Source organism: Oncorhynchus nerka, linkage group LG13 (assembly GCF_034236695.1).
Source record: "Oncorhynchus nerka isolate Pitt River linkage group LG13, Oner_Uvic_2.0, whole genome shotgun sequence".
Lineage (NCBI taxonomy): Eukaryota > Metazoa > Chordata > Actinopteri > Salmoniformes > Salmonidae > Oncorhynchus > Oncorhynchus nerka.
This window is the reverse complement of record NC_088408.1, coordinates 10,525,799-10,542,027: the sequence shown is the minus strand read 5'-3', so window position 1 is coordinate 10,542,027 and position 16,229 is coordinate 10,525,799. Positions and strand designations below refer to the sequence as shown.

At 42.5% G+C, this 16,229-nt stretch overlaps 1 protein-coding gene across 1 annotated transcript in view; it reads left to right on the top strand.

The window, feature by feature from the left end:
• The first annotated feature begins 2,889 nt into the window (after positions 1 to 2,889).
• LOC135574648 (keratin-associated protein 10-2-like) overlaps positions 2,890 to 16,229 on the top strand; it is a 15,514-nt gene continuing 2,174 nt past the window's right edge. The window contains 3 exon segments of the mRNA XM_065026099.1: positions 2,890 to 2,898; positions 3,615 to 3,718; positions 4,120 to 4,337. Of these exon segments, the coding sequence (XP_064882171.1) occupies positions 2,890 to 2,898; positions 3,615 to 3,718; positions 4,120 to 4,337 (331 nt within the window).

The following is a 16,229-nucleotide window of genomic DNA, read 5'->3' as shown; positions in this document are numbered from 1 at the left end:
TGGGTGTAGAAGCTGTTCAGTAGTCTTATGGCTTGGGTGTAGAAGCTGTTCAGTAGTCTTATGGCTTGGGTGTAGAAGCTGTTCAGTAGTTGTATGGCTTGGGTGTAGAAGCTGTTCAGTAGTCTTATGGCTTGGGTGTAGAACCTGTTCAGTAGTCTTATGGCTTGAGTGTAGAAGCTGTTCAGTAGTCGTATGGCTTGGGTGTAGAAGCTGTTCAGTAGTTGTATGGCTTGGGTGTAGAACCTGTTCAGTAGTCTTATTGCTTGGGTGTAGAAGCTGTTCAGTAGTCGTATGGCTTGGGTGTAGAAGCTGTTCAGTAGTCTTATGGCTTGGGTGTAGAAGCTGTTCAGTAGTCTTATGGCTTGGGTGTAGAAGCTGTTCAGTAGTCTTATGGCTTGGGTGTAGAACCTGTTCAGTAGTCTTATGGCTTGGGTGTAGAAGCTGTTCTTGGGTGTAGAACCTGTTCAGTAGTCGTATGGCTTGGGTGTAGAAGCTGTTCAGTAGTCGTATGGCTTGGGTGTAGAAGCTGTTCAGTAGTCGTATGGCTTGGGTGTAGAAGCTGTTCAGTAGTCTTATGGCTTGGGTGTAGAAACTGTTCAGTAGTCGTATGGCTTGGGTGTAGAAGCTGTTCAGTAGTCGTATGGCTTGGGTGTAGAACCTGTTCAGTAGTCTTATGGCTTGGGTGTAGAAGCTGTTCAGTAGTCGTATGGCTTGGGTGTAGAAGCTGTTCAGTAGTCTTATGGCTTGGGTGTAGAAGCTGTTCAGTAGTCGTATGGCTTGGGTGTAGAAGCTGTTCAGTAGTCTTATGGCTTGGGTGTAGAAGCTGTTCAGTAGTCGTATGGCTTGGGTGTAGAAGCTGTTCAGTAGTCGTATGGCTTGGGTGTAGAACCTGTTCAGTAGTCTTATGGCTTGGGTGTAGAAGCTGTTCAGTAGTCGTATGGCTTGGGTGTAGAACCTGTTCAGTAGTCTTATGGCTTGGGTGTAGAAGCTGTTCAGTAGTCGTATGGCTTGGGTGTAGAAGCTGTTCAGTAGTCTTATGGCTTGGGTGTAGAAGCTGTTCAGTAGTCTTATGGCTTGGGTGTAGAACCTGTTCAGTAGTCTTATGGCTTGATTGTAGAAGCTGTTCAGTAGTCGTATGGCTTGGGTGTAGAAGCTGTTCAGTAGTCGTATGGCTTGGGTGTAGAAGCTGTTCAGTAGTCTTATGGCTTGGGTGTAGAAGCTGTTCAGTAGTCGTATGGCTTGGGTGTAGAAGCTGTTCAGTAGTCGTATGGCTTGGGTGTAGAAGCTGTTCAGTAGTCGTATGGCTTGGGTGTAGAAGTTGTTCAGTAGTCTTATGGCTTCAGTAGGGTGTAGAAGCTGTTCAGTAGTCGTATGGCTTGGGTGTAGAAGCTGTTCAGTAGTCGTATGGCTTGGGTGTAGAACCTGTTCAGTAGTCTTATGGCTTGGGTGTAGAAGCTGTTCAGTAGTCGTATGGCTTGGGTGTAGAAGCTGTTCAGTAGTCTTATGGCTTGGGTGTAGAAGCTGTTCAGTAGTCGTATGGCTTGGGTGTAGAACCTGTTCAGTAGTCTTATGGCTTGGGTGTAGAAGCTGTTCAGTAGTCGTATGGCTTGGGTGTAGAAGCTGTTCAGTAGTCGTATGGCTTGGGTGTAGAAGCTGTTCAGTAGTCTTATGGCTTGGGTGTAGAAGCTGTTCAGTAGTCTTATGGCTTGGGTGTAGAAGCTATTCAGTAGTCGTATGGCTTGGGTGTAGAAGTTGTTCAGTAGTCTTATGGCTTGGGTGTAGAAGCTGTTCAGTAGTCATATGGCTTGGGTGTAGAAGCTGTTCAGTAGTCATATGGCTTGGGTGTAGAAGCTGTTCGGTAGTCATATGGCTTGGGTGTAGAAGCTGTTCGGTAGTCGTATGGCTTGGGTGTAGAAGCTGTTCAGTAGTCGTAAGGCTTGGGTGTAGAAGCTGTTCAGTAGTCATATGGCTTGGGTGTAGAAGCTGTTCGGTAGTCGTATGGCTTGGGTGTAGAAGCTGTTCAGTAGTCGTAAGGCTTGGGTGTAGAACCTGTTCAGTAGTCGTATGGCTTGGGTGTAGAAGCTGTTCAGGAGCCTTATGGCTTGGGTGTTAAAGCTGTTAAGGAGCCTTATGGCTTGGGTGTAGAAGCTGTTCAGGAGCCATATGGCTTGGGTGTAGAAGCTGTTAAGGAGCCTTAAGGCTTGGGTGTAGAAGCTGTTCAGTAGTCGTATGGCTTGGGTGTAGAACCTGTTCAGTAGTCGTATGGCTTGGGTGTAGAAGCTGTTCAGTAGTCATATGGCTTGGGTGTAGAAGCTGTTCAGTAGTCGTATGGCTTGGGTGTAGAAGCTGTTCAGTAGTCTTAAGGCTTGTGTGTAGAAGCTGTTCAGTAGTCATATGGCTTGGGTGTAGAAGCTGTTCAGTAGTCGTATGGGTTGGGTGTAGAAGCTGTTCAGTAGTCTTAAGGCTTGGGTGTAGAAGCTGTTCGGTAGTCGTATGGCTTGGGTGTAGAAGCTGTTATGGAGCCTTATGGCTTGGGTGTAGAAGGTGTTCAGTAGTCGTATGGCTTGGGTGTAGAAGCTGTTCAGGAGCCTTGTGGCTTGGGTGTAGAAGCTGTTCAGGAGCCTTATGGCTTGGGTGTAGAAGCTGTTCAGGAGCCTTATGGCTTGGGTGTAGAAGCTGTTCAGGAGCCTTATGGCTTGGGTGTAGAAGCTGTTAAGGAGCCTTATGGCTTGGGTGTAGAAGCTGTTCAGGAGCCTTATGGCTTGGGTGTAGAAGCTGTTCAGTAGTCGTATGGCTTGGGTGTAGAAGCTGTTCAGGAGCCTTATGGCTTGGGTGTAGAAGCTGTTAAGGAGCCTTATGGCTGGGGTGTAGAAGCTGTTCAGGAGCCTTATGGCTTGGGTATAGAAGCTGTTCAGGAGCCTTATGGCTTGGGTGTAGAAGCTTTTGGCCCTAGACTTGGCGCTCGGGTACCGCTTACCGTGAGGTAGCAGAGAGAACAGTCTATGACTTGGGTGGCTGGAGTCTTTGACCATTTTTAGACAGCCATGTTTGTTGTGGTCTACCTCCAATGTGGAGGTCATGGAATCTGACCTCTGACCTGTGGGGTTCATCTAAGTCATGAGGTTCTCTACAGGTCGTAGTCAGAAAGACAACCCCCTGACTTAGAGGAGAGATAGCATATGTTCCGAAGCCTTAGCTCCCTCCCATTCCATGACCCCCACATTGGAGGTAGACCACAACTAACATGGCTGCCTACAATTCAGTCATGCTTCATCTATTTCCCACTGTTGTTTCCTGCTACTTCCCACTACTCTCCTCCAGATAAAGGTAATTCAGCCAGTTGTCATGTCACACCTCTTTCATAGACACACTTTCACACTGCTGCTTCTCTGTTTATTCTATATCCTGATTTCCTAGTCACTTTTATCCTTGCCTACTAGCTCTGCATTGTTGGGAAAGAGCTCGTAAGTAAGCATTTCATTGTAAAGTCTGCAAATAAAGTCTGCAAATAAAATTAGGTCACTGGTTCTGACCCCTCTCAGGTCACTGGTTCAGACCCCTCTTAGGTCACTGGTTTAGACCCCTCTCAGGTCACTCGGTCAGACCCCTCTTAGGTCACTGGGTCAGACCCCTCTCAGGTCACTGGGTCAGACCCCTCTCAGGTCACTGGGTCAGACCCCTCTCAGGTCACTGGTTCTAACCCCTCTCAGGTCACTGGGTCAGACCCCTCTTAGGTCACTGGGTCAGACCTCTCTTAGGTCACTGGTTCTAACCCCTCTCAGGTCACTTGGTCAGACCCCTCTCAGGTCACTGGGTCAGACCCCTCTTAGGTCTCTGGTTCAGGCCACTAATAGGTCACTGGTTCAGACGCCTCTCAGGTCACTGAGTCAGACCCCTCTCAGGTCACTGGGTCAGACCCCTCTCAGGTCTCTGTGTCCAGACCACTCATAGGTCACTAGTTCAGACCCCTTTTAGGTCACTGGTTCAGACCCCTCTCGGGTCACTGAGTCAGACCCCTCTCAGGTCACTGGGTCAGATCCCTCTCAGGTGACTGGGTCAGACCCCTCATAGGTTACTGGTTCAGACCCCTCTTAGGTCACTGGTTCGGACCCCTCTCAGGTCACTGGGTCAGACCCCTCTCAGGTCACTGGTTCAGACGCCTCTCAGGTCACTGGGTCAGACGCCTCTCAGGTCACTGGTTCAGACCCCTCTCAGGTCACTGTGTCCAGACCCCTCTCAGGTCACTGGTTCAGACGCCTCTCAGGTCACTGGGTCAGACGCCTCTCAGGTCACTGGTTCAGACCCCTCTCAGGTCACTGTGTCCAGACCCTGCTCTGGTACAGTAGTTGTTCACTACCATGCAGCTGTGCCTCAGCTCTGTGGTCAGATGTTACCTTCTCAGCTCTGGGTTTTGAACTAACAACCTTTTGGTTTACTGGCCCAATTCTCTAACCGCTAGGCTACCTGCCGCCCAGTGGAGTGTTTGGCTTTACGCCTTGTTGTTGTTACTTGTTAGGTAGTACATCATTGAATTAGGTTTAAAGCTTGCTGTTCCAAAATGCACTCTGAAGTTCATTGAGTTCATAGACATTGGGCAAGCCCCTTTAATAACAGCCCCTTAGAGGGGATGGATATCTAAGCCCATTTAATAACAGCCTCTTAAAGGGGATGGATATCTAAAGAAACACTCATATCATACCTGTCTGTGTGAGTCTCAACATCAATCAGAGAGAGCTCTGTGAGTCAACCTCTCAACCTCTCAATTGCCAGTTTGTATACTCTTTAGGGCTGTTGTAAACACGTTTTCCTGTTAGTTTAACCAACCTCCCACTGTTTCTGGCTGTATCCTGGTGACCACTAGCAACCACATCAACAGTCCTGATGAAAACAGGTGGGGTGCTTCTCCAATGGCACCTTGTTCCCTATATAGTGCACTACTTCTGAGCAGAGCCCTTATTAGTAGTGCACTACTTCTGAGCAGAGCCCTTATTAGTAGTGCACTACTTCTGAGCAGAGCCCTTATTAGTAGTGCACTACTTCTGAGCAGAGCCCTGATTAGTAGTGCACTACTTCTGAGCAGAGCCCTGATGAGTAGTGCACTACTTCTGAGCAGAGCCCTGATGAGTAGTGCACTACTTCTGAGCAGAGCCCTGATTAGTAGTGCACGATAAAGGGAATAAGATGCCATTGGTAACAGAGTGACATTCACAAATTCACAAATCAACACTCACAGTAGTCACTTTGGTGTAATAGTGGTATGGCAAACACAGTAATGCATCCACAGTTCTATTAACACACACGGAACATTATCTCTTGACAGGAATCTAGAGGTTACTTGTAAACAACTGTCTTTGCACCTGTTATTCATGTTATTCCTGTTATTAGTGTTATTATGTTATTAATGTTATTGTGTTATTATGTTATTAACGGCAGTATGTTATTATGTTATTAATGGCATTATGTTATTATGTTATTAATGGAATTATGTTATTAATGTCATTGTGTTATTACTAGCATTAATGGTATTATGTTATTATGTTATTAATGGCATTATGTTATTATGTTATTAATGGCATTATGTTATTATGTTATTAATGGCATTGTGTTATTATGTTATTAATGAAATTATGTTATTAATGTTATTGTGTTATTACTAGCATTAATGGTATTATGTTATTATGTTATTAATGGTATTATGTTATTATGTTATTAATGTCATTATGTTATTATGTTATTAATGGCATTATGTTATTATGTTATTAATGTCATTATGTTATTATGTTATTAATGGTATTATGTTATTATGTTATTAACGGCAGTATGTTATTATGTTATTAATGGCATTATGTTATTATGTTATTAATGGCATTATGTTATTATGTTATTAATGGCATTGTGTTATTAATGGCATTATGTTATTATGTTATTAATGGCATTGTGTTATTATGTTATTAATGAAATTATGTTATTAATGTTATTGTGTTATTACTAACATTAATGGTATTATGTTAGTATGTTATTAATGGCATTATGCTATTATGTTATTAATGGCATTATGTTATTATGTTATTAATGGCATTATGTTATTATGGTATTAATGGCATTATGTTATTAATGGCAATATGTTATTATGTTATTAATGACATTATGTTATTATGTTATTACTGGCATTATGTTATTATGTTATTAATGGCAGTATGTTATTAATGGCATTATGTTATTATGTTATTAATGGCATTATGTAATTATGCTATTCATGGCATTATATTATTAAAGATATCATGATATTAATGTTATTAATGTTATTATATAATTAATGGCATTATGTTATTATGTTATCCATGTTATTAAAGTGGTTATGTTATTAATGTTATTATGTTATTCTTGTTATTAGTGTTGGTATGCTATTAATTTTATTAGTGTTATTATGTTATTCATGTTATTCATGTTATTATGTTATTAAGGTATTAATTGTATTATGTTATCAATGGTATCACTGGTATTATGTTATTAATATTACTGTTATTAATGTTGTTATGTTATTCATGTTATTATGCTATACTGTTTTTTATGTATTGTGTTTTTCATGTTATTAATTGTATTAAAGTTATTATTGTTAATATGTTATTCATGTTATTAATTGTATTAATGCTAGTATTGTTATTATGTTATTCGTGTTATTAATTGTATTAATGTTATTATTGTTATTATGTTATTAATGTTATTATTGTTATGTATTGTGTTATTCATGTTATTAATTGTATTAATGTTATTATTGTTATTGTGTTATTCAGGATATTCATGTTATTATGTTATTAATGTTATTCATGTTATTATGTTCTTAATGTTATTATTGTTATTATGTTATTTAAAAACAGACAAGGAAGAAATATACTACTTTTGACCTTGTTTGACCTTTATTTATCCAGGTTCGTCTCTCTGAAATAGCCTGTCTCTCTTTCTAAAGAGATGTTATCGGGACCAGTAATGTGGGAAAAATGATTGATGATGTAGATGATGGCTGACGTTAATCTATGGCTGAAAGGTATGGGATAAGGTCGTGACTCGTGTTGTAATGATTTGGGACGAAGGAAAGTGACACCACATAATGCTTAGAGCCATGCTGGACTCTTTCAGCCCTCTGAGTCTGTTACAGAGGGGACCACATCTCTTATAAAAACCCTTTACAAAAGGAGCCCTTGTAAAATAGTATTATAAATGTAGCAAATCAGCTTTAGAAATGAACCCGCTTAATAGCTAACTTCTGGGATAGAAAACAAAGTAGAGTTCCCAAGTCCATTGACCAACCATCAAAGGTATGTGAGTTTCATTGAGCCCCATAGTGGAGTAATCTAGAAGTCATGTAATGCTTTGTATCCAGAACGTGACTCACTATGGATGGAGAGGGGGGGTACTTCCTATTTCCCTCAGCTGAACGTTTTGTGTGAAGACAGTGTGTCTGTGCCTTTTGCTTTTACTGCTTCTACTGCCATCCATACATTGGTTTTGGTGGTTTAATAAGCATGAGAACCACTAAATAACCTATATCGGGGTTCCCCAAATGGTGGGACAAGAGTTGGGACCCACTGGTGGTTGATTATGGCTGGTTCTTTTTGGGTTGTGGTTTAAGATCGAATGCCTATCTAGAGATAATGGGTTTGTTCTCTTGGTTGCTCATAAGAAAGTCCAAAATGATTTTGTGGGTCACGGCACCAATAGGTTCGGGAACCACTATCTTGGTCCACTTCTCAATTAAAAGAAAGGTGAATGAAGAATCACAACGCATACATTACATGACCAAAATTATGTGGACACCTTTCATTCCATCTCATTCCAAAATCATGGCATTCATATGGAGTTGGTCCCCCCTTTGCTGCTATAACAGCCTCCACTCTTCGTGGAAGGCTTTCCACTAGATGTTGGAACATTGCAGCCAGGACTTGCTTCCATTCAGCCACAAGAGCATTAGTGAGGTTGGGCACTGATGTTGGGCGATTAGGTCTGGCTCACAGTCGGCATTCCAATTCATCCCAAAGGTGTTCAATTGGGTTGAGGTCAGGGCTCTGTGCAGGCCAGTCATGTTCTTCCACACCAATCTCGACAAATCATTTCTTTATGGACTTCGCTTTGTGCACGGGGGGGTTGTCATGCTGAAACAGGAAAGGGACTTCCCCAAACTGTTGCCACAAAGTTGGAAGCACAGAATCATCTAGAATGTCAATGTATGCTGTAGCATTAAGATTTCCCTTCACTGGAACTAATGAAAAACAGCCCCAGACCATTATTCCTCCTTCACCAAACTTTACAGTTGGCACTATATATTCAGGCAGGTAGCGTTCTCCTGGCATCCGCCAAACCTGAATTAATTTGTCGTACTGCCAGATGGTGAAGAATGATTCATCACTCCAGAGAATGTGTTTCCACTGCTCCAGAGTCCAATGGCGGCAAGCTTTACACCCTTCCAGCCAATGCTTTGCATTGTGCATGGTGATCTTAGGCTTGTGTGCGGCTGCTCGGCTATGGAAACCCATTTCATGAAGCTCCTGATGAACAGTTCTTGTGCTGACGTTGCTTTAAGAGGCAGTTTGGAACTGGTAGTGAGTGTTGCGGAACTCGGTTGTCCCATTCTGTGAGGCTGTGTGGGTTACCAATTCGGGGCTGAGTTGTTGTTGCTCCTAGATATTTTCACGCAGCTCTAGCAGGGCAGAATTTTAGCAAACTGACTTGATGGAGAGGTGGCATCCAATGACGGGGTCACGTTGAAAGTCATGGGCTCTTCTGTACAGGCCTTTCTACTGCCAATGTTTGTCTATGGAGATTGTATGGCTGTGTGCTCGATTGTATACACCTGTCAGCAATGGGTGTGGCTGACATAGCCAAATCCACTATTTTGAAAATAATAATGGGCAAATGTTACACAATCCAGGTGTGGAAAGCTCTTAGAGACTTACCCAGAAAGACTAACAGCTGTAATCGCTGCCAAAGGTGCTTCTACAAACTATTGACTCAGGGAAGTTTTCACTTTGTCATTATGGGGTATCGTGTATAGATAGGTGAGAAAACAAATCTATTTAATACATTTTGAATTCAGGCTGTAACACTACAAAGTCAAGTGGTATAAATACTTTCTGGAGGCATTGTATTCGTGGGGTGTGAAAAATCTACCCCTGGAAGCCTAGGTGAGGATGAATCAGGAGGCTGTTTCTGCCTGTGCATGTGACTGACTGTCCTCGTGTACATCTCGTTAGCACTGAGGTACATGCCTGCATCAGACATACTCATCTAATTGTGTGTTTTTTCCTGATCAGAGGTTCCAGTTCGTGGCTGTACATGTCTGTGCCAATCCTCCATCTACACCCTCTGTCTCCCCCCCCCCCTTCCTCTCTATCTCTGTCTTTTTTCTCTCCTCTTTCTTTCTTTCTCCCCCTCCTCCTCTGTCTCCTCCTTCTTTCTCCTCATCCCCCTCCCCCCTCTCTCAGACCTACGCAGGTATTAAGCCCAGGGGCGATAGTAAATAGCAGAAGTGACATTGGAATATTGTTCATTGAGACAACTCCAAATGCGTTGGGGGAACCACAGGCAGAAGGCAGTTCCACATAAACATCCCTCCCAATCCCACAGCAGAAGACAGTTCCACATAAACATCCCTCCCAATCCCATAGCAGAAGACAGTTCCACATAAACATCCCTCCCAATCCCACAGCAGAAGACAGTTCCACATAAACATCCCTCCCAATCCCACAGCAGAAGGCAGTTCCACATAAACATCCCTCCCAATCCCACAGCAGAAGACAGTTCCACATACACATCCCTCCCAATCCCATAGCAGAAGGCAGTTCCACATAGACATCCCTCCCAATCCCATAGCAGAAGGCAGTTCCACATAAACATACCTCCCAATCCCATAGCAGAAGGCAGTTCCACATACACATCCCTCCCAATCCCATAGCAGAAGGCAGTTCCACATAGACATCCCTCCCAATCCCATAGCAGAAGGCAGTTCCATATAACATCCCTCCCAATCCCATAGCAGAAGGCAGTTCCACATAGACATCCCTCCCAATCCCATAGCAGAAGGCAGTTCCACATAAACATACCTCCCAATCCCATAGCAGAAGGCAGTTCCACATAAACATCCCTCCCAATCCCACAGCAGAAAATATAAATACATTTTTTTTTAAACAGAAAGGGGAGAAAGCAATCCTTGTGATTCTGACAGGTCTTTATACTCAGTCAGACTCAGGAACATGAAAACATCCTTGATTAGATTAGGCTCCATTTCTGTTAGATGCTCAACAATGACATGTACAAAACAAGGTCTGGTATTGTTGGAAACTCCCATTGTGTTGAGTGAAGTGGAGAAAGAAATCAACCTAACTTGTTGTTCACCTTGGAAATGGATGCATCCCAAATGACACCGTATTCCCTATAGAGCTCTGGTAGAAAGTAGTGCACTACACAGGCAGTAGGGTGCAATTTGGGATGCACATGCTATTGTGTGGAGTGAAGTGGAGAGAGAATCAGTGTGATTTTATGTCTGTCCCAATGGCATATAGACTGCAGGAGATTTATGGAAATGCGGGATGTATCTCCTGGTATATGTGTCTATGGCAGAGAGCCATGCTGGGAATGTGGGCTTGGGAGGTGACCTTTATGGATGGTAGGTGACCTTTATGGATGGTAGGTGACCTTAATGGATGGTAGGTGACCTTTATGGATGGTAGGTGACCTTTATGGATGGGAGATGATGGTAGATGACCTTTATGGATGGTAGATGACCTTTATGGATGGTAGGTGACCTTTATGGAAGGTAGATGACCTTAATGGATGGTAGGTGACCTTTATGGATGGGAGATGATGGTAGATGACCTTTATGGATGGTAGGTGACCTTTATGGAAGGTAGATGACCTTAATGGATGGTAGGTGACCTTAATGGATGGTAGATTACCTTTATGGATGGTAGGTGACCTTTATGGATGGTAGATGACCTTTATGGATGGTAGGTGACCTTTATGGATGGTATGTGACCTTTCTGGATGGTAGGTTACTTTTGGATGGTAGGTGACCTTTATGGATGGGAGATGATGGTAGATGACCTTTATGGATGGTAGGTGACCTTAATGGATGGTAGGTGACCTTTATGGATGGTATGTGACCTTTATGGATGGTAGGTGACCTTTATGGATGGTAGGTGACCTTTATCTTTATGGATGGTAGGTGACCTTTATGGATGGTAGGTGACCTTTATGGATGGTATGTGACCTTTCTGGATGGTAGGTTACCTTTCTGGATGGTAGGTGACCTTTATGGATGGGAGATGATGGTAGATGAACTTTATGGATGGTAGGTGACCTTTATGGAAGGTAGATGACCTTAATGGATGGTAGGTGACCTTAATGGATGGTAGATTACCTTTATGGATGGTAGGTGACCTTTATGGATGGTAGGTGACCTTTATGGATGGTAGATTACCTTTATGGATGGTAGGTGACCTTTATGGAAGGTAGATGACCTTAATGGATGGTAGGTGACCTTAATGGATGGTAGATTACCTTTATGGATGGTAGGTGACCTTAATGGATGGTAGGTGACCTTTATGGATGGTATGTGACCTTTATGGATGGTAGGTGACCTTTATGGATGGTAGGTGACCTTTATGGATGGTAGGTGACCTTTCTGGATGGTATGTGACCTTTCTGGATGGTAGGTTACCTTTCTGGATGGTAGGTGACCTTTATGGATGGGAGATGATGGTAGATGACCTTTATGGATGGTAGGTGACCTTTATGGAAGGTAGATGACCTTAATGGATGGTAGGTGACCTTAATGGATGGTAGATTACCTTTATGGATGGTAGGTGACCTTTATGGATGGTAGATGACCTTTATGGATGGTATGTGACCTTTCTGGATGGTAGGTTACCTTTCTGGATGGTAGGTTACCTTTATGGATGGTAGATGACCTTTATGGATGGTAGATGACCTTTATGGATGGTAGATGACCTTTATGGATGATATGTGACCTTTTTCTATAAGGGAATGTCACTGCTTAAAATCCCCTTATTAACATGCTTTTGAAAATCACTCACCCACTGGACATTGAATCAGGGTTACCCAGCAGTTCAATGTATGACTACAGATCGACTATACATACATGACGTCAATCCAGCTGAGGAGATAAGTACACACACACACACACACACACACACGCGCTGCTGTCTCAAACCACTGTGATGGATATGAGATACTCAATGAACCCTTTACACCACTGTTTCCATGCCGTTTGGAACATAGCTGTCATACAAGTATTGTGATGTAACAGGGCTGTTCTTTTTCCCAGCGTTGTTGAGGACAGTATTGTGATGTAACAGGGCTGTTCTTTTTCCCAGCGTTGTTGAGGACAGTATTGTGATGTAACAGGGCTGTTCTTTTTCCCAGCGTTGTTGAGGACAGTATTGTGATGTAACAGGGCTGTTCTTTTTCCCAGCGTTGTTGAGGACAGTATTGTGATGTAACAGGGCTGTTCTTTTTCCCAGTAACAGGGCTGTTCTTTTTTGTTGAGGACAGTATTGTGATGTAACAGGGCTGTTAACAGGGCTGTTCTTTTTCCCAGCGTTGTATTTGAGGACAGGGCTGTTCTTTTTGCTGGCCTAACAGGGCTGTTCTTTTTCTGGTGGAATAACATGATGTTGAGGACAGTATTGCTGGCCTACTCTTTCTGGTGGAATAACATGATGTACGGTTTCCTTGACAGCAGGGAGCAGATGCTGTTTGAGTTATAGCCAAAGTACCACGTCCTTTATCTACAGGCATCCGCAGCACTTGTCTGATTTGAAATAACATTTCAGCTACTGTATCTCGGCGTAGGAGTGCTGATTTAGGATCAGTTTTGTTATTTCGATCACAATGAATAAGACTTCATCCTGGACTAGCACTACTCTGAGACGCTTGATACATGCAGACCGTCCAGCCGAGTGTATGCTAGCAGCTATCACAGCAAGGCATCAAACAAGCATCTTTACAGGTCTGAGGGACACTCTTAGGAAAACAAGGTTCCAAAAGGGTTCTTCGTATGTCCCCATACAATAACCTTTTTTTGGTTCCAGGTAGAACCCTTTTTGTATTTCATGTAGAACCCTCTGTGGAAGAGGTTCCACATGGAACCTAAACGGGTTCTACCTAGTATCATTAAGGGTACTACAAAGGGGACAGCTGAAGAACCCTTTTAAGTTCTAGATAACACTTTTCTTTAAGAGTGTAGATAATATAATGAGTAACATATTGATTATGCTATCCCTGGCAACAAGATCTCAGTCTCTCTTCAGTATTTGACGCCTTTCCAGGAGGGAATAAACATCACATTTTGACGGTTAGGTTTCGGCATTCATTCCGACTGGTCAAGGTAAGAGTTAAAAACTAGTGCCAGGTACTGGAATTGAACCCACGATCCTTGGTATCGGAGTGTGCGTTTCAAGCCCTTCTAGATGGTAATAAATGCTCGGCGTGCCCCTAGAGGACGGTACTGATGACATTTCCTAGCGTCCTGGGTACCTGTACAAACATTGAATGCTGAAGTCGATCTGGTGTGACCTGAAAAACCTTTCACCAAATAATTTCACCATCAGAACAGAAGTTAGATGGAACTGACAGCTCTGCCTCTGAGCTGCCAAATTACCAGATGATTCACATTCAAAACAACCAGAGATATTTTTTTTCCAATCCGCTGCCGGGTTCTGGAATGCAAATGACATTGTCGGTGGAACGGCGGAGTCCTATTGAAAAGAAGCTTGGCACAGAATGACCTTCTAATTGTCTAACAGGCTGATGGAACCAAGACAAGAAAACATTCTTATATTTTGACTACATATAACACCATGCAGTGTGGCTTGTGACAACATATTTCTGTTCCTCAGTGCAGACTGAGTCCAACCTAAGGTCTGGCCAGGGCACAGTCACGTCTTGGGTGAACACACTGATGGCTTTTTTTATTAGGTATTAGAGCGGAAGGAGAAAGGAGGAGGAAGGAGGCGGGGGGGAGGGGTGAGTTACTGAAATACCTGTACAGGTGGTCAACGACAGTTCTGAACCTCTCATGAAGCAATAATGCCGTGACAGGGCGACAGACTGTGTTAGCCTGCTGTGCTACAGTCAAGGCATTAGCTCAGGGAACTAATGTAAATATTCAGGTATCAGACTGTTTGCTTTTCTCACATCCAGGACAGTGGTGTACCCAGATGCCTGCTGTAGCTGTTGATACTATACTGTAATACTGCTGCAGCTGGACACCACACTATAATACTGCTGCAGCTGGATACTGTTCTGTAATACTGCTGGATACTGTACTGTAATACTGCTGCGGATTAATACTGGACTGTAATATTGCTACAGATGGATACTGCACTGTAATACTGCTGCAGATGGATGCTGTACTGTAATACTGCTGCAGATGGATCCTGTACTGTAATACTGCTGGATACTGTACTTTAATACTGCTGCAGATGGATACTCTACTGTAATAATGCAGGATACTGTACTGTAATACTGCTGGATACTGTACTGTAATACTGCAGGATACTGTACTTTAATACTGCTGCAGATGGATACTCTACTGTAATAATGCAGGATACTGTACTGTAATACTGCTGGATACTGTACTGTAATACTGCAGGATACTGTACTTTAATACTGCTGTAGATGGATATTCTACTGTAATACTGCAGGATACTGTACTGTAATACTGCTGGATACTGTACTGTAATACTGCTGGATACTGTACTTTAATACTGCTGCAGATGGATTTTGTAGTGTAATACTGCTGCAGATGGATTGTGTACTTTAATGCTGCTGCAGATGGATACTGTAGTGTAATACTGCTGCAGATGGATACTGTACTGTAATACTGCTGCAGATGGATATTGTACTGTAATACTGCTGCAGATGGATACAATACTGTAATACCGCTGGATACTGCACTGTAATACTGCTACAGATGGATACTCTACTGTAATACTGCTGCAGATGGATGCTGTACTGTAATACTGCTGCAGATGGATACTGTACTGTAATAACGCTGGATACTGCACTGTAATACTGCTACAGATGGATACTGCACTGTAATACTGCTGCAGATGGATACTGTAGTGTAATACGGCTGCAGATGGATACTGTACTGTAATACTGCTGCAGATGGATACTGGACTGTAATACTGCTACAGATGGATACTGCACTGTAATACTGCTGCAGATGGATACTGTACTGTAATACTGCTGCAGATGAATACTGGACTGTAATATTGCTGCAGATGGATCCTGTACTGTAATCCTGCTGGATACTGTACTTTAATACCACCAGTACAGTAACTAGACTACCAGTATAGTAACTAGACTACCAGTATGGTAACTAGACTACCAGTATAGTAACTAGACTACCCGTATAGTAACTACACTACCAGTGTAGTAACTAGACTACCAGTATAGTAACTAGACTACCCGTATGGTAACTACACTACCAGTGTAGTAACTAGACTATCAGTATAGTAACTAGACTACCCGTATAGTAACTAGACTACCAGTATAGTAACTACCCTTCGGAGACCCAAAGTTATTTATGGGAAAATGTACACTATGTGCAGCTCATGAGAAAGCCAGCAGGAAAATAATCAATTATCTTACATTTGGAACAAATGAATCTTCTCATTCAGAACTCCATATCTTTCATTGACTCCATAAAGAACTCCATAGGGATTACAAAGAACTCCATATCTTTCATTCAGAACTCCATATCTTTCATTCAGAACTCCATGTCTTTCATTCAGAACTCCATATCCTTCATTCAGAACTCCATATCTTTCATTCAGAACTCCATGTATTTCATTCAGAACTCCATGTCTTTCATTCAGAACTCCATGTCTTTCATTCAGAACTCCATATCTTTCATTCAGAACTCCATATCTTTCATTCAGAACTCCATATTTTTCATTCAGAACTCCATATCTTTCATTCTGAACTCCATATATTTCATTCAGAACTCCATATCTTTCATTCAGAACTCCATGTATTTCATTCAGAACTCCATGTATTTCATTCAGAACTCCATGTCTTTCATTCAGAACTCCATGTCTTTCATTCAGAACTCCATATCTTTCATTCAGAACTCCATATCTTTCATTCAGAACTCCATGTATTTCATTCAGAACTCCATATCTTTCATTCAGAACTCCATGTCTTTC